The 24,730-nt window shown below is 44.3% G+C and overlaps 2 protein-coding genes and 1 long non-coding RNA gene across 5 annotated transcripts in view; all 3 read left to right on the top strand.

Annotated features, from left to right (window-relative positions):
• The window catches only part of LOC132083207 (membrane-associated guanylate kinase, WW and PDZ domain-containing protein 3), a 54,622-nt gene extending 38,848 nt beyond the window's left edge, over positions 1–15,774 (top strand). Inside the window, exons 12-22 of the mRNA XM_059487808.1 lie at positions 1,681–1,834; positions 2,345–2,436; positions 4,123–4,315; positions 5,021–5,206; positions 6,960–7,145; positions 10,572–10,665; positions 10,756–10,876; positions 11,392–11,535; positions 13,706–13,844; positions 15,081–15,170; positions 15,574–15,774. Of these exons, the coding sequence (XP_059343791.1) occupies positions 1,681–1,834; positions 2,345–2,436; positions 4,123–4,315; positions 5,021–5,206; positions 6,960–7,145; positions 10,572–10,665; positions 10,756–10,876; positions 11,392–11,535; positions 13,706–13,844; positions 15,081–15,130 (1,359 nt within the window). The 3' untranslated portion in view covers positions 15,131–15,170; positions 15,574–15,774. The remainder of the gene's footprint in view (positions 1–1,680; positions 1,835–2,344; positions 2,437–4,122; positions 4,316–5,020; positions 5,207–6,959; positions 7,146–10,571; positions 10,666–10,755; positions 10,877–11,391; positions 11,536–13,705; positions 13,845–15,080; positions 15,171–15,573) is intronic.
• Positions 15,230–18,600, top strand: LOC132083208 (membrane-associated guanylate kinase, WW and PDZ domain-containing protein 3-like). Its single transcript, XM_059487810.1, has one exon. It carries the CDS (start codon positions 15,525–15,527, stop codon positions 16,635–16,637), a length of 1,113 nt encoding a protein of 370 aa, XP_059343793.1. The 5' UTR covers positions 15,230–15,524; the 3' UTR covers positions 16,638–18,600.
• A 2,229-nt stretch (positions 18,601–20,829) lies between these two features.
• Positions 20,830–23,829, top strand: LOC132083414 (uncharacterized). Of its 3 annotated transcripts, XR_009419938.1 has the most exons (5): positions 20,830–21,233; positions 21,762–21,826; positions 22,437–22,500; positions 23,292–23,373; positions 23,518–23,829. It is a non-coding gene; the product is annotated as an uncharacterized LOC132083414 (long non-coding RNA). The 3 variants fall into 3 exon arrangements; XR_009419937.1 differs by lacking the exon at positions 23,292–23,373; XR_009419936.1 differs by having other exon boundaries at positions 23,292–23,829.
• Positions 23,830–24,730: the final 901 nt, after the last annotated feature.

Below are 24,730 nucleotides of genomic sequence, written 5' to 3'. Positions count from 1 at the left end.
TTTAGTACCTGTGATAACCTGCAAGATGGTTTAGCAAAACCACATCTGCTTGGTAGGCAAAAATTCTTCGTCTCAGTTAGAGTACCCATTAAAAGGGAAACAAAATACAGTATCTGTTTTTTTCATTCCTAAAGGAAGTTTATGACCCTTTGATTCTTCTCAGTCCTCGCATAGAATTAATGGACTGATTAGTGCTCTCTTTTGGAAATGCTTATCTTTGGATCCATATTTTCAGCAAGTCTCTATGGAGCTGTACATTCCTAGCTCAATACTCATTGCTCTTGGAATTTTGATCTGTCAGGACATCTTTAATATGTATTAGCTCAGTAAAGAATCCTTGGTCTTAATAGAGCAACCTCTGATTTAATAATGCTGATATTAATGCTTATGTTTATTATGAAGGTTTCTGTTGTAAATTAGACTGGTCGAACGCAGATACTTCTTTAAAAATGCTTCTTGTACAGAACAAATCAGGGAAATTTATGAAAACCCCATTACCAGAACATAGCTGTAACTTCTCTTTCTATCTTTATCCTCCTGTTTGAGTGCAACCTTAGTTGCGTCCCAGCAGTGGAATGACACAAGCACACATGTTCAGCATGCTCAAAGATGACTGTGCTCAATAAGATCTTCAGATTCAGTTCCTTGCAAGCATCCACCTGCCCGCACTGAATAAATCAGAGTAGAAATCCCTGCAGTTGGAGGGCCCTGGTCCTGTCAGCATGGATCCCATGGCAATGTGCTAAAAATAGTTTGGACTTGGGTACTGGCATTCTATTCCAGCACACATACAGCAGCAGCAGCCCACAGAGTGCTTGATGCTCAGTGGCATTAAGCAGTGTGGCAAAATAATTCACTTTAAAAGGGCAAGTTCTTGTGTTTATAAACATACAAGAAGTGTCAAACTGCTGAATGGCTCTGGGCAGTTTCTTCTGCTCTTGGTGAAAGGGCAGATCTACATCTGTTCTGCTCCTGCTGTGGTTTGGCATGCACTGCCACGTGCCAGCTTTCCAGGCTGGATTTCAGCGCAGAAGAAATATTTAGAGTTATTTTGTTGCATAATTGACTGAGGATTTAGATGAGGGACCACAAGGTGTCCTTGCCTCATGAACAGGAGAGTTGCAGCTGTCAGATCGTGAAAAGACGAAAAAGGCAAGTTGTTAATACCTCACACTGCCCAGGTGTGTCCTCCTGCCCCGTTGTATGTTGCTCCAGCAAACAGCTCATGCTAGGGGCACCCCTGGCGCTTGTGGGGAGGAGCCTGGCAAAGGACAGGAGGCAGTGCTGGTGAGGAGTAGCGTGTGCCTTTGGTGCTGGATTGTGGCCCACAGCCAGGCAGGCACCTGACAAGGATTCGGTGTCTTCTTCAAACATGATCAGTCCTTTTGCCCCACTTCATCCCATGTGTTGGTAACTACCAGCATCTGCCCATCTTCACTCGTCTCTGAGTGACCTTAAAACTCAGTCACTTCAAACTCTTTCCAATGCTAGTCTCCAGTAGAAACTCATGTACAAGTGAGGAAGACTTTAGTACTCTGGTCAGACATACCCACTGGAAAAGCTGTAATTTTGTTCCTTTCTTCCTGTCTATTTCTTCTGCATGGTGTTCATTGTCTTTGCACACAGAAGTGTAGTGATGCCTTTATTTAATGTGGATTTTGCATCTGTGGGCTGTTTCAGAAGGACAGGCAGGACAGTTCCGGGAGTTTGGAAGCTGTCAGCGATACCATTCCGCAGCCGATGCCCTTCCCGCCCTCTGCTGTGCGACCAGGCTCTCCTAAACTGGACCCGTCTGAAGTCTACCTGAAGTCTAAGACAATTTACGAGGACAAACGTAAGTACATCATCTTCATCTTGAAAATACTGTGTTATGAGGGAATTTTTTCTCTTCTTGCATGTGTGGTAAAACTACTGAGACTTTGTTGCTAAGTTTGTTAACCTGCTGTGGATAAAACGTTTCAAGTAATGCATCATTCAAACAGCAATCAGAAAGACAAAAAAGATAAAGTTTATGTTTAAGCCGTATTTTCAGTAAAACAGTTAATTGCAGAAATAATGTCAAGGGTGGTTCTGAAGTAAACTGCAGTAGACCTGCTTATAGAAGTAGTTCTGAGTTGTGTTACAGAGTGGCTTTTATCCTGGTCTGCTGCACAGATGTAGTTGAGATTTCTGCTTTGAAAATTAATGTTACCATTTTGGAAAGAGAATATCACTGTACTTCTGGTTGCTGTGTTTTGTCACTAGAAGACTCAGAGTGTACCACCAAAGCATAATCCTTCAAGAACTCCTCAATATCGAGGATAGCTCCTTACATGTTTTGAAATACTGTTTTTCTTTTTCTTAGCTCCAAACACAAGAGATTTAGATGTTTTCCTGAGAAAACAAGAGTCAGGCTTTGGTTTCCGGGTGCTTGGTGGGGACGGACCAGATCAGCCTGTAAGTGAAACTGATCGCAGTTATTCACAGTATTGCTGTTGAAATGATCCTACTCTGTCATCCCCATTTCCCATCATCCCATCCAGGCAGCTCAGTGATGGCAAAATTGACTGATTCGTACCTGCCTTTCAGAGATCAGGAGTTAGTCCTCATTACCTTTATTTTTTCCCCTCTTCGTGGACTCCATTCTCCAAGGTTCTGCACCTTTCCCGCTACCGAGCCCATCCTTGGCCGCAATTTTCTGTCGGGCCGAGGACACTGGCGGTGTTTCTACAGCTGTTGCCGTGTCTCGGAGCCCTCGGAAGGGCCATGCTGGTCCCCAGCCTTTGCCCATTGTCATCTGATCCCAGTAGTGATCAGTCATTGGTGAGCTGTGCACAGCAGCGCATCCTGGGAAGCAGCTGAGTGGAAGGAAGTGGTTGCTCCTTCTGTCAAAATTTCATTAGGCTGTTCCTTTCCTTGCTGCCCAGTGAAATGAGGTTTGAGATGGTGACACACCCCTTTTATTCCCTGCTTCTCCCGCTGGATTTTTAGGCATGCATTGTGTCGGAGGCAGCTGGGCAAATGCCAGACCAGATACCCCTGGATGGTCTGCTCTCCAAGGGCAGGTTTTAGGAGACTCCCCTGTATTTTCAAACATGCATAAATTTCTCTTTGGGAAGAAGCTCTAAGACTTGTACTATATATCAGGGACCTTTCTTTAAGCTGTTTAAGTGGAGAGAAAAAGCTTTTGGAATAGATCTGCATAGATTGTTTTCCAATTACAGTGAAGGAATTAGGTTTTTCCATTCCCAGCTGTGATTCAGTGCTAGCCTTTTTTTTTTCATTTCTCCCTCACTAATATGCATTTAAAGTAAAAAGCAAACACAGAGAATGTTACTTCTGTTACTTCTGTTTATAGCATTTGTGGTGTTTGGTTTCCATAACACCCATAGCTGTTAGGAAGTGTGGAGCTGAGGTCTTGAGTGCTGTGTACTGATGAGCTGCCTGCCATTCTTAACCTCCAGCAATACTAGCTGTGGTTACCCTTAATCTTCTGTTTAATTGAAAATGATTGTAACATGTGAAATTGAGTGTGGTGTTCTTCTCTGTATTATATTTAGTAGCACTTTTTGAGGTGGGGGGTAGGCAGAACTGTTGGTGTTTGAATTCATTATCTAATTACCAAAAGCTGAGAACTGAAGCAACTTGAAATGTGGAACTGTCTATAAGCAACTTTTCAGAAACAAACTTGAGTTTCTTCAAAAGCTTTTATTTCTTCCCCAGTCATTCTTCCTCAGTCTTGGTAAAAAAAAAAAAAAAATAGAGTAGATTGAATGTCAGAGGCTTTTGTGTCATAAATATCTAGGAAATCATATACATAATAAGTACATGGTGTGTGCTCATTTCAAAAATTTTTCTTTCTAATAAACTGGCAAACATGCTCAAGAGAGAAGAACTGACAAAAATATAGATTAAAGATTTTTGAAGTATTTAGTGAATGCTTTGAGACTCCAGATTGTCTCCACTAGATCAGCTTGTGCAGAGTCACTTGCTGGCTGCATTTCTGCTAGAGCTAGACAGTGAGGTAATCTTTAAAAAAATGTTCCCCAAAAGACCTCTTCTGCACAGATTCACGTGGATTCCAACCACTGTGTGTTCTGATGAACTCATGTTCCCTTTCAAACCCCTGGACTCTGCTCACAGATTTATATTGGAGCCATAATCCCATTGGGAGCAGCGGAAAAGGACGGGAGGCTGCGTGCAGCGGATGAGCTGATGTGCATTGATGGAGTCCCTGTGAAAGGGAAGTCACACAAGCAAGTTCTGGATTTAATGACCAGTGCTGCACGAAACGGGCAGGTGCTGCTCACTGTCCGGAGGAAGATCTTCTTCAGTGGTAGGTGTCTGCTTGCCTAGAAAGAGCACTTAGGGCTTGTAATCAAATCCACTGAAGTTGCTCTGGAACTTAATTACTGCACTGGGGCCGAGCAGCCTGAGATTGAGGAAGGTGAGCTATAACTCTTAAATGGGGAAAAGCAGAATTTAAGAGGCTTGGACTCTGTTGCTCGCTAGCTTGCACTGCTGACACAGGTAAGGCTCTGAAAGTTATGATGCAGGAGTGGTTTCTTCAAACCTTTTTGCAGGTAGCAGTTAGAACAGCCATTAGTGCTATGGAAATTACATGATAATGCGGTCTGTTTTCTCAACATCCCAGAATGGTTTGGGTTGGAAGGGACCTTAAAACACATTTCTTCCCACACCCTGCCGTGGGCAGGGGCACCTTCTATATGCTGTATTCTCAAGTCTTTTAGCATTAGAGTGTAGGAAGATTAACTGTATTCAAACTAGAGCTGTTTCAGAGCAAGATCTTGAGATGCTGCAGTTTTAGACCAGTGTCCAGATCAACACTTTAGAGAAGATTAGTCTGTGACTACATGAATGACAAAGCTGGGGTGGGATTTACAGCTGACAAGGGCCCCCTGCTCTGATTAGTAACTGCTGTTGCCACCTCATGCTGGTACTGACAACTGAGCTTCAGGGTTGTGCTGAAGTTGCTTTGTGTGATTTGTACCTTATTTGTTGTTTGTCTGTTCCCTGCAAGGGGAAAAGCAGGCAGAGGAGGAGGAGCCGCAGCCTGTCCTGACACAGAACGGCTCTCCTCGGCTGAACCGTGTCGACTTTGCCAACCAGCCATGCCCGGAGGTCTACGACGTCCGTCTGCAGCGGAAGGAGAACGAAGGATTTGGCTTTGTCATCCTTACTTCCAAGACCAAACCTCCTCCTGGGGGTAAGTGCCATGTCCTGGTGGCTCTGCCTCTGCTTAACCTCGCTGGGGCTTCTCCACGGATATCTCTTCCTGTGCAGTGCTGGTGTTTCCCTCATAGTCAGCTTTCACTCACACTGGCACAGCCCAGCCAGTTGAGTGTTGGTATGTCTTTCTTTATACTTACGCTCTTGTTCACCCAACTGTGACAGAAATGCGGAAAAGGGAATTTATATCTCACCCAAGAGTGTGCACTTGTCCCAGGGCAGCATTTGGGATGTAGATATTTGTCAGGCTCTAGTGATGTTGCATTAATTCATTGGCATTTTAATGGAAGCATAATTTCAACTGTGGCTTTATATTACCTAATCAGGTAAAAATTCTTATTCTGGAGATCTGAGGAAGTACAGTGTACAGTATTTGGTGGAAAACTATGAACTTGTTACTGTCTTTGAGTGTGTTTGTCTAGAAAGATCATCAAAATGAAAAAGTAGTCTGGTCTGGTATTGCAGTTGTGAGATATTGACGCGGCTCAGGCATAGTTGTCTTTAGTTCTGCCTCTGCGTTCGTCTCTGGGAAAAGGACTGAAATCAAACTTTTTGCCTTCTACTTCTCAGAACATTTCTTCTGTTCTCCAGTCTGTCTGTTCTGGCCCCAAAGCTTTGGTTTCTGGAGGAGTCTGTGCAGGGCATGGTGTCGCTCTGCGGTGAACTGAGGGAACCAAGGCAGGAGAGTTGGAGGAAATTTGAGACAATTATTACAAGTGCATATTCATCTCAGAGACCAGGAGAAGCAGTCAGGTCTATGCAAATCTGATGTAGCACCTTGCTGGTCTTGCACAGGCTCCCTGCTCAGGTCCTCCCCTAACTGAATCAGTTGCCGGCAGGAGAATCAGTCCCCAGTAGGAGAAGTTTGATATATTTTTAAAGTGTGTTAAGGGTTAATTTTTGTTTGCAAGTAGGAAGAGCTTGCCCATGCATCTGGATGTCTCTGTTACAGTGGATGGCCGTAAGTCTCTCTGAGCCCACACTGTCTGTCAGGGTCGATGCATGAAATGGAAAACTACACTATATATGGTAAAACCAACTGTTCTGGTGCACTCCAGGGACATACATTCTCACTCATCCCTTTGCAAATATGATCCATTTCTTTCCCATTTTCCTTCAGGCACAGCACCCTGTACGTGACAAGGCCATGCTGTGTGGTTGGCATCTCCATTCACTCACAGTGAAGCATTCCTCGTTATTTGCAGGTGTGTCCTGTACAAGCAGTTTCACCCTTTGGAGCAGGAGAGGAGGGACAAACACTGATCTTTGCTCTGTGGTGACCAGTGACAGGACCAAGAGAACAGCTGGAGCTGTGCCAGAGGAGAGTTGGGTTGAATATTAGGAAAAGCTTCTTTGCCCAGGAGGTGGTGAGGCACTGAACAGGCTCCTCAAGAAGCAGTCACAGGCCCAAGGCTGCCAGAGCTAAAGCAGTGTTTGGACAACACTCTTCAGGCATAAGATGGGATTTGTTTGGATTTTGGGATGTCCTCTGCAGTGCCAGGAGTTGATGATCCTTGTGCGTCCCTCCAACTCAGCATATTTTGTGATTCTGTGACTGGCAGTTCTGGGTCTATGTGATGCTTATCTGCTGTGCACATGGTAGAATTCTTGAGACTGCCCTGTGCAGGGCCAGGATTTGGATTTTCATCCTTGTGGATCCCTTCCCGCTCAGGATATTCCATAATTTTGTGAATACTTACAGTGTTGCTGTGCCTGTTCTTGTTTCTTAGTGATTCCTCACAAGATCGGGCGGGTTATCGAGGGAAGCCCGGCTGACCAGTGTGGGAAGCTGAAAGTGGGTGATAGAATCTCAGCAGTAAACAGCCAGTCCATTGTGGAGCTCTCCCATGACAGCATTGTGCAACTCATCAAAGATGCAGGCAACGTGGTGACCCTCACAGTGGTGGCTGAGGAAGGTAAGGAAGGTGCCACCACACTATCAAAGTTGGGTATTTATCACTGCTGAAGTTTATTGGCTTAAATGGAGCATTTGAAGATGTTTGGAAATTTAGGGGAGTAAATCTTAGAATATCCTGAGTTGAGTGGGACCCATGGGGATCATCAAGTCCTGGAAGTTGAATAAGTTGGAAGCTCATGTGTTTGCTCTGGAAGAGCTAAAGGCAGGTGGGATAGAGAGAGGAGCTGCCACAGTAAGGTGCTTGTACCCAATAAGGGGCTAAAATTAGTAACAATGCAATGAAGAGTGAGAGAAATTCTCATGTGTGAGAGACAGAAAATGCTGCTAACATAGAAACATCCTGTCTGGACCTTGTATTCTCCGGCCAAAGAGAAATGACCCCTCAGGGGGCTGCAGCCGCCACAGGATCATGCTTAGCAAGAAAATCTCTCCTCAGCTCAGGGGCCCAGCTCCTGCTGCTGCAGGTCCTGCCAGAGCTCTCTTCCCAATGAGGCCAGTGCTGCCAGGATGCTCTGTCCCTGCTCTAAGGCCACAGGGACTCCTGCTTTCCAAATCTCTCCATTTAAACCATGAGTTTTTGCTTTCTCCCATGTTAAAACACACAAATTCCCTAATGCTGCATCCCTGCAGCAGAAACATGCTGCAGTTCTGTCTGCTAAAGCTCCCCTTTGGAAAAGGGTCACATCCCACCACACGGGAAAAAAGCCTTGGCAGGGTTTTCCTGCCAATCTTGCACCTACAAAACCTGCTGTGTCACCTAAGCAGCAAAGTTACTCCTAGGCACTGCAAAGTCCCATCTTCGGAGACTGTGACTTAATGACAGCTCCCATGTAACACTGCATGCACTGTGATATTGTTTCCAAACAAAAATGTAAATATATAGAATCCAGTAATTTGGAGAGAAAAGCTGTTTTCCTGCCCTGCATTTTTCTTGAATGCTGCTTAATTAAGTCCATATCATTATTTTGTCAGGAAGTTGACTTTCTTCACCTTTGAAATAAGACTTAGGTAGAGCCAGGCTGTGAATAAAGCCAGCAGATGATTCTCTAATTTCATGTTCATTGCAAATATTTAACATGCCATCTCAGCCTGTAACGCAGAATTTCAAAGACCTAATATTCCTTTTTGTTAATGCTTGAAGTAGAGAGACCTCTATAAGTTGTTATTTTTCTATTAAGATTTTTATTTTTATCAAATCTGGTTCATTCCAGTTTGAAGGGACACACTTCAAAGCAGTTGCCATGGGTGATGTTTATAAAGCAACTGAAGTTTGAGTTGGTTGTATTAGATCTGTTTTCTCTGCAGCTTTTAGTCATCAAATACAGACTGATTTGGGTTGGAAGGACCTGAAAGCCCATGGGGCTGCCATGGACAGGAACACCTTCCACTTGTTTTCAAAATAAATTTTCTGAATATAATATTTCTACCCATTATTTGTGTATGACCTTGCATGGACTTTGTGTAAAAACCTTTCCCACTGCCTCAATTACAGATTTGGAGCCAAAATACAGAGAAAACACAACCTGGGGAGACTCAACAAAGAGAGGAAAGAACCCCTCAGTAGCAGGTGGTAAAACCAGAGAAAAGATCAGTCAGAAAAAATCTGTGGCTCAGAGGAGCTGGAGTTGGCGTGTTTGAGATGTAAAGAATTTTGTGACAGTGAAGGAGAAAGAAGCAGAACTGGTCCCACTGGAGTGGGAATATATCTCCACTTTAAAATTCCCCTCGATGTAGCTGAAGAAATAAGAGTTTAGCTCCCAGTAGAGCCCTGTGTAGTGGGGGAATCCAGCATGGATGTGGGCGAATCGAGGCTTCAGACACTCAGGGACAGAGCTGAGCCTCACAAGGCTGCTTCACACCCAGGAAAATCCAGGATACAGCTCCAAAAACACAAAATGCCCTTTTTGCTGGAAGCTGTTGAGCTTCGCAAGGCAGAAACCCTGATAGAGTTTGCTGTTCCCTAGCTTTGTCCTCTGAGAGTGGCAACAAAACCTCTGCCTGGTCCCCTTCCCTGCCCCTAGGCTTTCACAGGCCTGTGATCTTTGCTTTTCATGGGATTAAATGAATTCCCTTCATGCGCCAGAAGAAATTCTTTAACATTTTTCACAAAAGCAGAAGCCTGTCAGCTTTTGTCATGTATTATTTGGGAACACACGAGAGGAGGCTGCAGAGAGGGCTGCAGGATTTGTACAAACAGATGGCGTTTTTCTTGCCCATGCTTCTAAATTAAAAATCTGAGGAGTAAAAGTTGACATTTTGTCTCTAGAGAAAAACCTCTTTAAGGCATGTCATGAGAACAGCATCAAGCAGATGTGTGGAGGGCTCGGGAGGTCTCACATACCTGAGAAATTCAGTGTAATATGCTTTAAATTTCTCTCCCCTTAACATTCTTGAGCACTTTTTTGTATTTTAGTGGAATTTGTTTGTTCTTAATTAAGAAATGCAGTGATGTGCTGCATCTAATGGGGCTGGAATGTCTCTAGTTCTGGTGCTGGGAATTAATGATTGCTTTCTAACCCTTTCAGGGAAAAGGAGTTAATAGTTTGTATTTCAGCACAGAAGTCCATCTTGGGCCACTGCTTGCCATTCAGGTTCCAGCTAAGAGGCAGCTTTTTGCATAGGCTGTGGTTCTTTATTCTTAAGTGAGAGTGTCAGTTTTGTATCCTGAAACATGGGGCTTTTTCCAGAAATGCACTGGATGTTTGTAAAGTGCACACTAACAGTATTTTCCCTGGAGGGAAAAATAATAGGAAGTTATTTTAAATGGTTTTATCAAAACCTTTTTTTTCACTTAGCTTTTGGGAGAAGGCAAAAGATTTTAACATTCCTCTTGATTGCCTGCCAGTAAACTCCTTCTCCCAAGAGACCAGTTCCTTACCTGGAGCTGGGCAATGGAAAACTGTTGTGCCTTAAATGAGTTGGCAATTTCCCTTTATTTGATGGGGCCTTCACCTCTAAATCCCCATTTCTCTTGCAGATCCTCATTCCCTTACCTTAAAGAGGGGTATTTCTCAAATGGACATTGTTCTTCATCTCTTAAAAAATCTTATGATAATGAATATCTGAACCAATTCAATGGATCTAATCAGCCCTGATCCCCTCTGGCATTTATTAAGTTGCTAACAGGCTAAAACCCTTCTGTTCATGTCAGGATCCATACAATTGTGTTGGTATTTCCAGAGGAAAAGCAGAGTAAAAGAATAAAAATAAAGACTAGAATTCCTAAGAATGTATTCCATGGAACTGATGAGCTGTACTTGTGTCCCTGGCTTGGAAAATCCTCTCTCCATTGTGCCCACATGAGCTTGGTTCAAGGTGTTGTGGCTGCAGTTCCTTGGGAGCAGTAGCCCCCAGCACCGGTGGTGACCATTGTCCTGGCTGCAGATTTGTGAAGTTGTGACTGTTGATTTTGTTTGGATTCTAGAGCAACGTGGTCCTCCATCAGGAACAAACTCGGCCAGGCAGAGCCCAGCCCCACAGCACCGACCACTGGGATTGGCACCGATCAACCCTGACAGGTTGGGAAAAAGGGGCTGGGAATGGTGGGAAAAGCTTGGCCAGAGGGATTAATGTGAAGGCAACATCCACGTCCTTTCACCTTTCCGTAGGGGAGCTACAGAAGGTGAAGCTGGAAAAGAAGTTTCTAATAGTTACCGGCTGTCCTGGCCTGAGCACAAGCACATGGCACAGTTGGATGCTGCTTCAGGTGTTGGCAGCCGTCATTCCCAGGTACAAGAATCCATCTAGAGGGTGTGGAGACACAGGGAATACTCATCCATCAAGGTGCTCTAGAGGCATTACCACAGAGTTCTCAAAAGCAGAATGTTAAAACATTTCCCTGTAGGATACAGGTAGAACAGTTGTGTATAAAAATATACTGAAGTCTTTCACAGAATGTTTTTGCTCATGTTTCCAATGTGATTATCTCCTATGGGTAGTTGAACACTCATTATAGCTATGAAAGAAACGCAAAATGCTTGTAATGGAGTGACTATAGACCCTTTGGCAAAGTTTCTTCAAGAATTTTGTGCCTATCTCAGACTTAGAAGGAAAGATGTTCTGAATGTTTGGACTTGGATTAAAACCATTACCCTGAGTCATCCCTGAGTTGGGATGAATGCTGTTTAAGTGCTCAAAATATAGAAATATTGTGATATTTTTCTAGAAAAACAGAAGGTTAAATCTGCCTACAGGTCCTCATCTCTCTCTTTTTTTTTTTTCCCCCCCTGTGACTTCCTGCACAGAATGCTGGCTGTTTCCCAGTGGAGTTGGAAAGGGGCCCTCGAGGGTTTGGATTCAGCCTCCGAGGAGGAAAGGAATACAACATGGGCTTATTCATCCTCCGTCTGGCTGAGGATGGGCCGGCAGTCAAGGATGGGAGAGTCCACGTAGGTTGCGCTTCTCCAATCAATTTGTTGATGCAGTTGATACATTAATTTATCCAGAGTGGCAACAAACTTGGATTTTCACAAGCACAGGGTCCCAGAACAGCATCTGAGCCTTTGCCCTTCTTCCAGCTGTCCCTGGAAAAAGGGCAAAGCTGGCCATGGGCTTTTAGATGAGACAACCACGAACAGCTCTGGCCGTCCCAAAGGAATTGTCTGCTTTGCTGGGGTTACAGTAGCAGGTATTCACGGGTATTTTAGGAGCCCCAAGAAGAGATTGCACAGTGCACCAGAGAGCTGGGAGGAGAATCACTGTCCAAGTCAGTTAAGTTTTGAGGAATGTTTGTGTGTACATTGTGCTGTGGCTGTTCTATGCCATTTCTGGAGACACAGTCCTGATTTTTTCCCCAAATATTATGTTAATTCTTGCCTTTGTGTAAGGAATTCACTCTGAAATATTGTAGTAAAAGCAAAGTACATGGATGCAACAGAAGGAACAATGGTAAGTGAGACTCTGTGGCTGCTGCCCAGGGTTGGATTTTCAGAGACTGAAGCATCAAGGTGAGCCAGGTGCCCATGAGATGCCATCCCTTGCAGTCCTTGTGCTTCCCTGTTGCTGGCACGAGGCTCTGCCTCTCTTTGTCCTCTATTTGCAGAATGGGGCTGGCACAGATACTTGCTGCAAGGCTTAAATGGATGTGGAATTCTTAGTATTCCTAACTTCTCTTATCCTGTTCTTCACAGTAATTAGTATTTTCCCCCACTTGCTTGAGAGACAGCACAAGTTTAGCATTCAGTGCTCATATTTTTTTCTCATTGTCCTCCTTCAGGTGATGTCACATTGAGCTCCAGGGCTTTGCTTTTTGGGCAAAGCAACCAAAAAAATTGTTCAGCCCAGAGAAGAAGAGCCAGAGGTCAGACCTCACCAGGGTCTGCAGCTTCCTCCTGAGAGACAGGACCAGTGTCAGGCCCTGGAGGAATGGCTGGAGCTGTGTCAGGGGAGGGTTATGTTAGATATTGGGAAAAGGTTCTTCCCTCTGAGAGTGGTCTGGCATTGGAACAGGCTACCCAGGGAATGGTCACAACCCCAAGGCTGCCAGAGTTCAAGGAGTGCTTGGACAATGCTTTCAGGCACAGGATGGGATTGTCTGGGTGTCTTGTGCCGAGCCACATCTTTGATCTTCCCATCCTCGACACTATGCTCCTCCCAGTGCTGGCATGTGCCAAGTCCCCAGCCCAGCCCAGAGCACGATGGGCTGAGCTCGCCCAGCCTGAGGTTATTCACATTTTTAATTTCTTGTCATCTGGATGTGGTGTCTCTTTCTGGTTGTACTTCAACAGTGTGAGGAGGAACTTCTCATCCAGCTAGCTGAACTGTCCCGATGTGTCTCAGACCCAGCCTGTCCATGAAGAGCCAGCAGTGACCTCCTTTTGCAGAGTGACTTCAAAAGAGGCCAGGAAGCCTCTTTAAGCTGCTAATGTTACACACCAGTGACATCTGTTGGCTGCTGTGTGCAGTGCCAGATAGGCTCCCGCTCCCTTTTTTCCCCCCATTTCCCTTCTCAGTTTTGCCTAATAGAGAACTATTTTTGGGGTATGCTATTCCAGCCCCTTTCCAGCAGCCAGGGAAATTAGCGCTGGCTGAAATTACCTGCCTGGTACCTGTGAGAATTGTTTACTGGCTCTTGAGACCTCATCACTGATCTGATCAACCGAAAATAACAATTCCTTTCCCTACGTCAAATCCGCTTGCGTGGTGTTCAGCTTGGCAGTGGGTATAGGGAAGGTGCTGTGTCCTCTCCTGCATAAGGTGACCTCAGGCGTGTGTGATGTGGTTGATCCATGTGCTATCTCCACAGCATGATCCAGGATCAATGAAAATGTATTCAAGCACATCCTGTATCTGCCTCATCACTTGTAAATAAATAGAAGATGTAGTTAAGATCTCTGGAATCTTTCCTGAACAGACAACCTCTGTGCACCTCTGAACCCCCAGACCCTAGGGTGACATTCTGCTTGTAATCCATGGAATGGTGTCACTAATGCCCACTGGATTTTAGCACGAGAAGGAAAACAGAAGCATCTGCCTCTGTTACTTTTTCTCTCTAAATTAGAAACCAGTTCACAGTGTCAGAGATTCCCAAAAACTAATCTGCTGCCCTTGTTTCCTCAGGTTGGTGACCAAATTGTGGAAATTAATGGAGAGCCTACCCAAGGAATCACTCACACACGAGCCATTGAGCTGATTCAGGCTGGAGGAAATAAAGTTTTGCTGCTGCTGAGACCAGGGACTGGACTGATACCAGATCACAGTATGTTGTCTCAAGGGCTGTTTGGTTTTGAAGGGTGCAAGGCAGGGAAGTAAAGTGGGATAAGGAGATTCTGCTGCTTGTTCACTGCAGTAGTTGGCAGTTGCCTTTGTGATAACTGTGCATTTATTATTGAATTAAATTGAAAATTAAAATACAAAAATTGAAAAATAAAATATCTATTTTCAAATACAAGGAATATTTGGGGTAGAATTAACACATGACAGTACGTAGGAGTATTGCACAATCTGAAATTATTCCATATTTCTAATTAGCTTCTCAGCTCTGTCCAAGCTAATCCAATTTTTCTATAAAAATATGATGATTAACCCTGATTGCCTTTTAATTTAAATGAAAATTCTCCGTGCTACAGTATTGTTAAAAGTTTGTTTCTGTACGTATTTACTTCTGGTTTTAGCCTTCTAAGTTATGAAATGCTTTGTTTTTCAAAGTCAAAACTTCAGGAAGCAGGAAAGGGACAACTTTACTCTCCAAAGTTTGATTCAAGGTGATTTCTGTGTCTACAAAAGGAAACCACAGCTTTGTAGGCCAAAAAAAACCCCAGGAAGGACAGCAGAGCAAATGTTTGCAGGACCCACAGAGTTCAGAACTGGTGAATTTGTGTCTAATGCAGTCCCAAGACTTGTGTCAGAGACTTGTGGTAGTGGCAGCAGCAGCATTTTAAAGCAAAGAACATATAACTTCCTTATTCTTTGTAAGCCCTCATGCTGACACCAAGGTGCTGATGGCTAAACTTCCTAAATTGTAGGGTCACTTTTTCTGATAAGGAGTTTTTCAGTCACAGTGACCAATGCCAAGCTTATCCTTTCAAAATTCCAAACACACAGCTTGAGCTACCAAATACTTTGTGTGTTCAGTCACTAGCATTACTTACTGGCATTCACTCAAAGGGTAAAATCTGCTCAGAACCATCTCAATTGCTTTCCTCTCGAGAGCTAGAAAAGGGTCCTGAGCATCACTGCTGGCCCTGCCGGTCACAGAAATTCCCTGAGCTTGAGGTAGAAACAGAATCAGACAAAAGGGAACCTCTGGAGCATGTCCAGGCCAGCCCTCTGTCTAGAGTGGGGCCTGGGATAGGTGAAGGAAATGGTGGCAGGGGGAAGGGTTTATGGCCTCTTGCCTTGCTGTTAATCCCACATTTCTGATTGAAGTCTTGCTTGCTGTACTCTGTGATTTTTTTTGGTATGTACTTCTGGGCTTTTTCTCTTCCTCCTTCAGGTTTGGCTCCTTCCAGTCTGTGTCCCTACGTGAAACCTGAGCAACATTAAGGGCTTTCAGTGCTTTTCTTGGTTTTTCCTTAAAGACTTGGTAAATCTGCATGTCTTGTTTCATCTCCTCCTATTTTTAAAGTGCAAAGCTATGAATAACCCCAACTTTTCACTGTTTCAGATTTCTTGAGGCATAACAGTTCTAGTTTGTTATTAAATAGTGTAGGTCAGGGACTTTTTAATTTGAAATTTTGCTTTGTAGGCTTTAAAATTGTTTTGATTCAAGACCGTGTCAGTCCTGCAGGGATCCGGCATTCTGAGTACTAGATATTTTATTCTAAAATCACATCCTCAGGATTGTTGTAGAACAGCACAATACAGAAGGCTGGCTAAATAAAGCTTTGAAAGTATGCTACTCCATAATGTTTTTTGAATTGAACTCAGTAGTTTGCCAATGATTACTTTTTGTGTGTTTAATCAAATCTCTTGCCGTTTGCTTCCAGGTGATTGGGATAGCTACAATCCTGCTTCATCAAATGTAATACATGAAGAACAGTCACCATTATTATCTTCATCTTCCCATTCTGCTTTCCCATCTGAAATGTGTTATTTAGCAGTACCAGGAGAAGCTTCAACCGGAGTTCAGCTGTCTGAGGAACTGGAACAAGCAGAACTCACTGTGCCTGACAAGATAAGCACTTTAACTGAAAACCTGTGTGAGAGGAAGCCTCAGTCTTCTCCCCAGAGAACAAAGAACAGATGGGAATGTCCCTCAAGTCCTGGGTTTGGAATCATTCAACGTAGTTCAGAAGCAAGGACCAGAAGGGGCAGATCTGCCAGTCCAGCAAAGTCAGGGGCTGCTGAAGGATACCCTCACATGGGATTCCACAGCCCTGGGAAAGGGGATCCTGAGAAAAACAATCTCTCATGTAAATCTGACAGTTCCAGGAGTGAGAGTAAAACCACAGGAAAAGGGATGAAGAATAGTGACAAAAAGGAGTCTTCCTATGGAAATCGAGGAAGGTCAGCAAGTCCCCAAAGGCATCATGGCAAGCCAGGAAGCACAGAAACAGTGGGAAGGATCCAAACATCCTGTTCTGTTGAGCAGTTGAAAGGTGGGAATGGTAAACCAGAAGTCACCAGGAAAGAAATGAAGCAGAAGATCCCAGGAAAGACAGAAGGGTGTTCTGCAGACCAACATTATCCATTGTTTGGTGGGAATAACCTTCCCTTTAGGGACTCCAGGAAAAATGCCTCTGAGGATGATTTATTAACCAAGTCCAGCTCTGGAGACACAAGTTCCAGCAGATTCAAAACCTCTAGCCTTTCCAATATCCCACTGCTTTCCATGGAGAAACAAAGGAGGGTGGAAACACAAGAAGCTCTTATGCTGAACAGACACCATGGAGAGAGACACATGGAGCTGCCCAGTGAAACCAAAGATGGAACTTCCCAATCCAAGAAGAATTCTCCAGTAAGGAAAATACTGATAACTCCCGGGCCATGGAGGGTCCCCAGTGGCAGTAAGGGCACCCCAGCAGCAGGGGTGCCTGGAAAATGGGTGTGACTGACTGAGAGACGCTGGGTTTTTTTTGAGAACAAACATGTTTTGATCAATTTTCCAGTAAGAGTAATTTAAAGCATTGGTTTTTCTCACACAGTTGTCTTTTTTTTTTTTTTTTTTTTCCTTCCTCAGAAACTGGTTGTTGGGGGGAAGTATTTGCTTTGTTCGTAAATTATCTAAGCTCCATGAAGGACTTTCAGATTGCTTCAGTGAAACTCTTCCTGAGCTGCTGTCCCCATGTCCCTTGCAGGCCATGTCTGCTGCTCCCAGTGTTGCACTGCTGCAGCTTCCCCGAGTATTGTGAACTCTGAACAAAGTTATTTAATGCCTCTATTGCCGATGTGATCCTGACTCACTTCCTGTTGTTGTGCCAAGCTATCTACTGAATCCAGTCAATCTAACCCTTCCCACATGGATTCCAGTCAGTGACAAGGCAGGTTTCGGTGTTTTCTCTAGAGTGGGTTGCATGTTTACCTCAGGAAACCCACGTGTTCTTGCTGGGTCAGGGAGAACACAGGTGAGTTGGTTCTACCAGTTCCAGGACAGCAAATGAGCTGCTGATGCTGCTCAGTTCATATGTTTCCTGGAATTTTTATACCTAATACAAAACCCTGGTATATGTATTTGACACAATTTGTAATTTTGCTTTTTCTGACACAGCAGAATCACTTTAGTTCATTGATTCGCAGGGATTTGGGTTGCAAACATTCGTGAGAAGAAAGAAAATTCTGAGTTCTGTTAAATAACACAATTCCTTTGGTTTCACTTGTGGCACCATGACACCCTCAGCCTCAGTGTGGAGTTCATACTGAAGTCCCATCTTTAACTATTTAATGCTAGTTAGGAATTGGGTTTTTTTCCCCTCTATAGAGGTAAGAACCTACCTTAGGACAGACTCAGCTACCAGAGCAGCTTTTTCAGTGAAGGTCTTGCCTGTATATTTTAGAACTCTCCCCTGTTTACTATGGATATGTGATCAAGGAGCGTTGGTGACAAACAGGATACAAGAGACACACCATCTATGGTTTGGGCTGGCAGAGATGTTTTAAAGAGGGATGTTACCGCCAGAACCTACTGACACATCAGTCTTTTAGCTGTGAGAACAATAAAAATGGAAGGGGTTTATTTTATTTGCAGTTCTAGTGATTATTTCCTGACATCTGAGATTTTTAACGACTGGAGAAAATTGGTGAAAGAAGGCCCTTTGCTGGAGAAAGAAGAGTAAATCATTGAGCTTTACTTACTTAAAATACAAACATGATTTGCTCTTTGCAAGTGAATATCTCATTTTGGCTTTGAAACCCTTTAAATGTTTTTGAAGGCTAACAAAGCACAGTGAGGCAGTTCTGAGTGGAATTTTTCACGAGTACAGCTGAGTGCTCAAACAGCTTTTAAGCAAAGACTTTGGGAATTCAAAAGGCTTTAAAGCAGCTCTGAACTGTGCTCACCTGCTCGACACCAGGGTTGCTATGTAGCATAACACGTACAAATACTCCCTGGGTGGAATATGACTGTGAAATATTTAATACTCTGAAGTAGCCTGTGTAGATATTGCCCTGTGTTCTTCCCCAGAGGTTGGTTGATGTTGAGCTGTGTGCACTTGGCCTGACCACTGAGTATAGTGAAAAATCCAGTCCTTTAATTCCAGATTAATTAGTCCCACTGAAATTATTTCCCTGCCATCAACTCCTCTATTTTTCTATATGTTCATGTGACCTGATAATGTCTTACCTGTGTGTGGTTTCTCCTTCCATAGACCTTGTATCTGTACTTCCTGTATCAGACTTAGCCATGTGGCCTTGGAATGCTACGCAATGTATGGATGTACTGGGTGTAAATGTTTATATATTGTACAGCACCTTTATACAGACTTCTGAGGTTCTGACTAGAGAGAGACCTGTAAATCGCTCATTATTTTTTATATAGATATTAAAAACAAATTCCAGTTCATGGCCTGTTGATTCTGCACTGTCTAAACCAGGTTCTTGCTTGGCTTTCAGGGGTGTCACACAGGTTTTACCCACAAACATGCTACTCTTCTGGAAAATGAATGCAGTTTCTCATTGGAAGTCCTTGATCCCCCGTTCAAAAACCAAATGTTCAGCAAAGATGGTATAAGAACCTTAAATTAAGTCCTGTCAAAACAGTACAGTGATGAAGTACTCGTCCTGCAGGTTTATTGGTACATTTTGCTATATAAAATTGTTATCTCCTTTTATATCTCACAACTTTTCCTTCTATAGAAAATAGCTGTAAACAATTTAGTACCAGCTGCAGCTCTTGTATGGCTTTAGTGCTTGATGTCCCACACCAGTTCCTACTGGTTTCAGTGCTACCTGCCAGGATTCAGCCCCATTAATCCAGTTTTTCTGTGCATGGCATGGGATGACATGATGAGGCCAGCGCATTCCGGATATTGTACAACAATAAAGCAGAAGGAAAACTTCTGATACATACACTGAGAATCTGTTTAAAAATTGAATGCCAGTTCCTGTTGTCAGTTTGCAGGAGGCGTTTGGTGCTGCCAGGGCAACCAGAGTTTTCCTTCGCTGTAGCTTTGGTCTGGGAGATATGGAGTTGCCCCCTCCTAAGCCTTACCTCCTCCCCTCAGCCCTCTTCTGTCGTGTCCCCTTCTCAGCCCCTCACCCCTACTCGAACTTCCAGCCTGCTCCTGCCCCATCCATCTCTCTGCCCTTTACCCCTCCCCAGCCTGCCCCGCCCCATCCCTCTCTCCCCCCACCACCAAGCTTTTAGTATAGTTCTAAGATCTCATTTTCTTTTAATATAATAGAGATCATAAAATAATAAATCAGCCTTCTGAAAGGTGGAGTCAAGATTCTCATCTCTTCCCTCATCCTGGGGACCCTCAAACACCACCACAATCACCGGCTTGAGCTGTTCTGGGCAGCACCAAATAAAATATAATAAAAAGCTGTAAAAATAGAAAAATTTAAAATAAAAATTAAATTAAAAATAACTTAAAATTTAAAAAATAAAATTAATTAAAAATAAATGAAAAAATAAAAACCTGTGAAGTGAAGTGCCATAAAAGTTCCATAAAAGCGAGTGCCATAAAGCGCGACTGTCATAAAGTTGTGCCGTCACGGGGTTCCGTACAACATGGCAGGGCCGTGGCCGTCGCGGACTGCCGTCCGAGTCACGTGATGCCGAGCAAAGATGGCGGCTTTCCGAGCCGCTTTTTTCGGTTTGTGGCGCTTTCTGTGTGCCTTCCGCGCCTCGCCGGTGGCGGTGATGGCATCCCGGTTCGCCCATAGCGGGCGGCGTCGCGTGAAATTGTTTCTAGGGGGCGGGGTCGGTGTCGGCATTTTTATCAGGCAGCTGGCAAGACGGCTACGCCTTGGGGTCTTTCTAAGGCGTTGAGCGCCATGTCGATGCGGTGACGTCATTAGGCGGCACTCTGCCTGCGGTTCGTCGGTGCAGACGGCGCTGTACTTGCAGTGCGCCCGAGCAGACGGCAGGAGACGCTGTATAAATAAAGAATAAAATATAAAGTATCTAGAAAAACGAATAAAAGCTATATGTCACGTGCAGATGTAGAAAATTTCAGGCTCCCAGGGAGTACAGAGTTTTCTTTAAATCATTTTAGTTTTGGGTTTTTTTTACTCCCAGATAGGCTGAAAGTTTCTACTGCTGCTTTTTTTCCTAAAGCTAGAAAGGAAAACCAAGTTAGAAACACTGGGAAAGAAAGAAAGAAAAGGAAAAAAGAAAATAAAGAAGGAAAGGAAAGGAAAGGAAAGGAAGTAAGAGTGAAAAAGGGGGTCAAAAAAAGAAAAAGGAGTTGGAGGGAAAAAGAGAGGGCATTCGGGAGGAGCGGTGCTGCCTCAGGTCCTTCCCCGCCCTGGGGCGAAGGACCCGTTTGATGCCCGGGAGGGACTGCAGCTCCCGGTGGCGGGGGACGGAGCTGTGGCTGTGAGCCCGAGACTACAACTCCCGGCAGGCCCTGCTGCCGGCGCGGCGTGTGACGCAACGGCCGACACGGCACATGAGTGGCTGGCGTGCCAGGCGGCCGCGCGGGGCTGTGCGCGGGCAGCTGGCGGCGCCTCTCCCGCGCGGGACGGCGCCGCGGCAGCCAGGCTGGACGGGCGAAGCCTCCGTCCGGCCGCCCACACGGAGCTGAGCAGCGCGGAAGGAGCGTCCGCCCGGTTCCTCGGCCTCACTCAGCGGTGCCGGGGGCGGGGGCGCTGCCGCCCGCCGACGGCGGAGGGCGAGGCGGTGCTTTGCTGCCGCGGGCCGGGAGCTGCAGGAGCCGCCCCGGGCGAGCGGCGCCGGGCGCTCCCGCGGTCCCGGTGGGGCGGCCGCCCTCGGGCTGGCGGAGGCGCCGGAGGAGCCCCCGAGCCGCAGCCGTCTCCCTCGGGCTGCTGCCGGTGCTGCGGGCGGAGGCGGCTCCGCCGCGTGTCGGGCGTTGCGAGCAGGGAGCGCTGCGATATCGGCGGCGTGACGGGGCTGCTGCCCGCGTTAGTGCTCGTGGCTCTTTCCGCCGTGGAAACGGACGGAGCGGCGCTGAGCGGTAAAGCCCGAGATGGCCGGGAGAATGCCCAGCGCAGGGAGCCGGCGGGCTGTACCCTTCGGATGGCCCAGGTGCGAGCTGCAAACTCATCCCCGCTTCCGCCCCTGCCCTCCCGAGCCCCAGGGAAAATGCTTTCCAGCATTGTCGAGCTTCTGAAAGACAAAACTTGTGATCTGACACTAGCATCCAGAAAAGGTTTCTGTCTAGATTAGCAAATGCCTAAATTGTTCTTGGTTACATCCCATGACCGGTTTTAGGCAGTGACTTTATACTGCTTTTAGGATGTTCTTGTACAATGGTGAGAAAAGTGGCAGGTCTGATACTGGTTTCACTTTTTTTCTACTTCACGTACCATGGGATTCTTTCATCCAAGCACTTGTTTTAAAATTCTACTGTAAGCGTTTATGGTTCACTTTTTTTTTCTTTGCAGCACCCGTGACTTTTTTTTTTCTCTAAATCGGCAGTAAATATAGCTGAGTAAAATTACCTTGGTTTTCTTCCTTCTTTTTTAACTTAATTGTTTTTATTAATAATTCTGTTTGAATATGCAGAAAAAGTGGGTATGTCCTGTAATCTATGCTAGCTTTTCTCGTTTACAGGGTACTCAGAAAATATGTCTCCCTTAGAGTCCCACAAAAACATTCTGGGTGAAATCTGAATTAAGGTATGTGTTTTCAAATAAGTAATCAGTTTAGATATTTGCCTGTGTTCCTTTTCCTGTAATTCAGAGCTTGCGTTCTGTGGGTTTTATGATAAACCTGTAAAACATGTAAAAATGGTTTTGCAAGTCTTAATCATTGAAGGCAGCAATAAGTGGATTTAGAGCCTGTTCTTGACCAGACAAAGGGAAAAAGTGTGACTTTGATGCTGAACTTGTCATTTTTCATTTGACTTGCCTTGAATTATTGAAGAAGAGAGAGAACTAGGAAAAGAGAGAAATAGAATTGGTTATTGAGCCCTCCTAAAAAGCTCACCATGATTCTGTGTAGAGCCAAAGTGAAGGGTGATGGAACAGAGCTCTGTGCATTAGAAGGAAATAAACCTGATCTCCACACAGAGTCTTACTAATTTCTGTTTTTAAAATACAAAATAAGTTTAGGAAGTGTTGGAAGTTAGTATTTTGGGAAAGAAATGGCAGTTCCACAAAACATTCCATTTAAGAGAGGCCCTTGGAATGATTCATTTTGTAACTGCTGTCACTGCAATCAGTTGGTGGTTCAGCCTTGAAATGTGCACTTGGCCTTCTATAAAGCACTGTTTTGTTTGCCTTTCAGTGCTATGAGTCTTGATAAATTGGAGAAGAGCCCAAGAGAAATTCATCATCCTGAGATACAAAAGGTAGGAAGTGACTTTTTTTGGTTTGGTTCTTTTTCTTTATTATTTTCTGGAAATAGAAGTAATTAAGTATAGATACTACTGGTTTGTTTCTTCCAGTAGCTGATAATACTAATACCAATAATAATAATAAGAGTAAAGAAATACTACTTAAACTGTCTTTATTTATCCATTGAACTGGCCATTTCAAATCTAAACTTCTAAACACAAATAAAACCATCATCCTTGTAGAATCTTTAATAGGAGTGGGCTAAAGATCCTGGTTTTGTTTACAGGATTTATTGGTTCATGAAGAGCAAGAGGTAAGTACAAGCCTAACTACCTCTAGCTCACAGACCTGCCCAGTGAATAGAGCTTTCTATTTTGATGGGCTTGTGATGACTTTGAAATCAGTTGCTCATTCATTACAGTAAAAAAAAAGAAATTGTTTTGAACATGACAGCAAAAATAACTTTAAGCACAACTTAATAACAATAGATCACCAATTTTAGTTAATAATTTTATGCTATACTGTTGGGTGAGGGAAGACTCGGACACTCAATATGAGATCAGCAAGCTATGTTTATTGCAGAGAGCATCAGACACTTATACAGCACATAATAAGCTTATGAATATTCTGTAAGCCAAGCGATCTGTTGGTTAAACTATACCATCAACTCTTCCTCATTCCTTTGGGCCTACATTCCCTATTTCCCACGTCTCTCTGTCTACTTGTTATCCTACCCAGCTAGGCCCAGGCACACGCTATCTTGCAGGTGCAAAACTCAAACTAGCTGTGTTCGGTACTTTCCCAGCTCCTGGCCGGCTAACGAGCGAATGTCTGCGTGAGCTCTGTCATGGAGCCATTTCTCCACACTATACTATCAAAGTTTAAAGGTAAATGATTATATATTAGGAGATGGTATAAAGTGTATGTTCTAATGTGTAGGATATATACAAAGATACATACTTGCAAGTCCGTAGAGGAAACAAATTTTTACGCCGACTGTTTGTCATATAATATTTGGTTTTATTTCCCAGGGATCAGTGAATTTTAACTCTGGAGTCCTCTATGCTAAGGATGGTCAGCTTACAGATGATTAAATGTTCAGTAATGGTGAGTTTTTCACCTTCTCCTTCATTGTTTTGCTCATCTGAATAAAAAAAAAAAGGCAAGATTAAAGAAAAAGAAATAGTTTTATTATTTTTACCCTGTTATGTCTGTTTCCTCAGTATTTGCTGGAGCTGTGCTTACCCAAGCTTTGGGTAAAACAAGCTTTGGGTTGCTTCAGTCTCACTGGGAGTTGCCCAATTCAGTTGCATCTGGTGAAATTCACCCTGAGACCTTACAGAACTAGCTCAAACTACGTGAGAGCCATTTGCAGTTCTCTCCAGACACCTGGAGAATGGGTGACGCTTCTGAGAATCTGGCAAGTGTAGTTATCCAAAAAGATACAAAGACTAGAAAAATCATAAGAAGCAAAATATGGCTGCAGAGAAAACAAACTAGAGAGAACAAAAGGTGATATTGTTATCCTTATCCTGTATTAGAAACATCCACTGTGCTTTGATTCTGGTAGCTGCCAGGGGCTTGTTTGGTCTGTTTAGGGAGGTGTAGGTGTTCCCTTGTAGGTTTTTTCTCTGGACAAGTCAATTCAAACTTTGCTAAGCTTACATTTGAAAATTACTCTCTAGAACAGTCCAGCACGACATGCTGGATGTCGTCTCCCAGAGGGACCCAAAACTGCCAGAAATTTCACAGGGAGGGGTGGGTGTAGAATACTAAAACCTGTCAAGGTTTTCATTTTTATAGGTATTGGCAAAGAAAAGGAATTTATCTCTAAATTCATTTGGAAGGAAACCCTCTCTCCATTGACTTATTTGTATACAGGAATGTAGGAAACTCTGACTAGAGATGGGTAATAGTTTTGAAAATAAAGACATAAGTTTTATCTAGGAATGAACCAATCAAGTGCCCTGAAAGCATAAGAACAGCTGCAGGGGCTGAAGGGAATAGAAAGGGTTCTCTGGCAACTTTTGCCTCAGTTCTCTGCCTGCCTCCAATGTTCGTCGCAGCCCCGGCCTGAGCTCGGCGGCACTGCTGCCGCCTTGTGGTCAGAGAGCGGTACTGCCGCCCCCCGACCCAGTGCCAGTTTTCCTTCCAGTCGTAAAACTGCAAACATCGCAGTATTCCTCTGACACCAGCGGTTCTAGGAAGTAGAGGTGTAGGCGGCCTTGGCCTCCCACAGGCCCT

The sequence above is a fragment of the Ammospiza nelsoni genome, chromosome 23 (genome assembly GCF_027579445.1).
Source record: "Ammospiza nelsoni isolate bAmmNel1 chromosome 23, bAmmNel1.pri, whole genome shotgun sequence".
NCBI classification, from domain to species: Eukaryota; Metazoa; Chordata; class Aves; order Passeriformes; family Passerellidae; genus Ammospiza; species Ammospiza nelsoni.
The sequence above is the reverse complement of the archived record's forward strand: the minus strand, read 5'-3'. Positions and strand labels throughout refer to the sequence as shown.

Bases quoted from the DNA above. Each gene is read 5' to 3' on its own strand.
- LOC132083208 (XM_059487810.1), top strand. From the start codon at position 15,525: ATGATTACTTTTTGTGTGTTTAATCAAATCTCTTGCCGTTTGCTTCCA.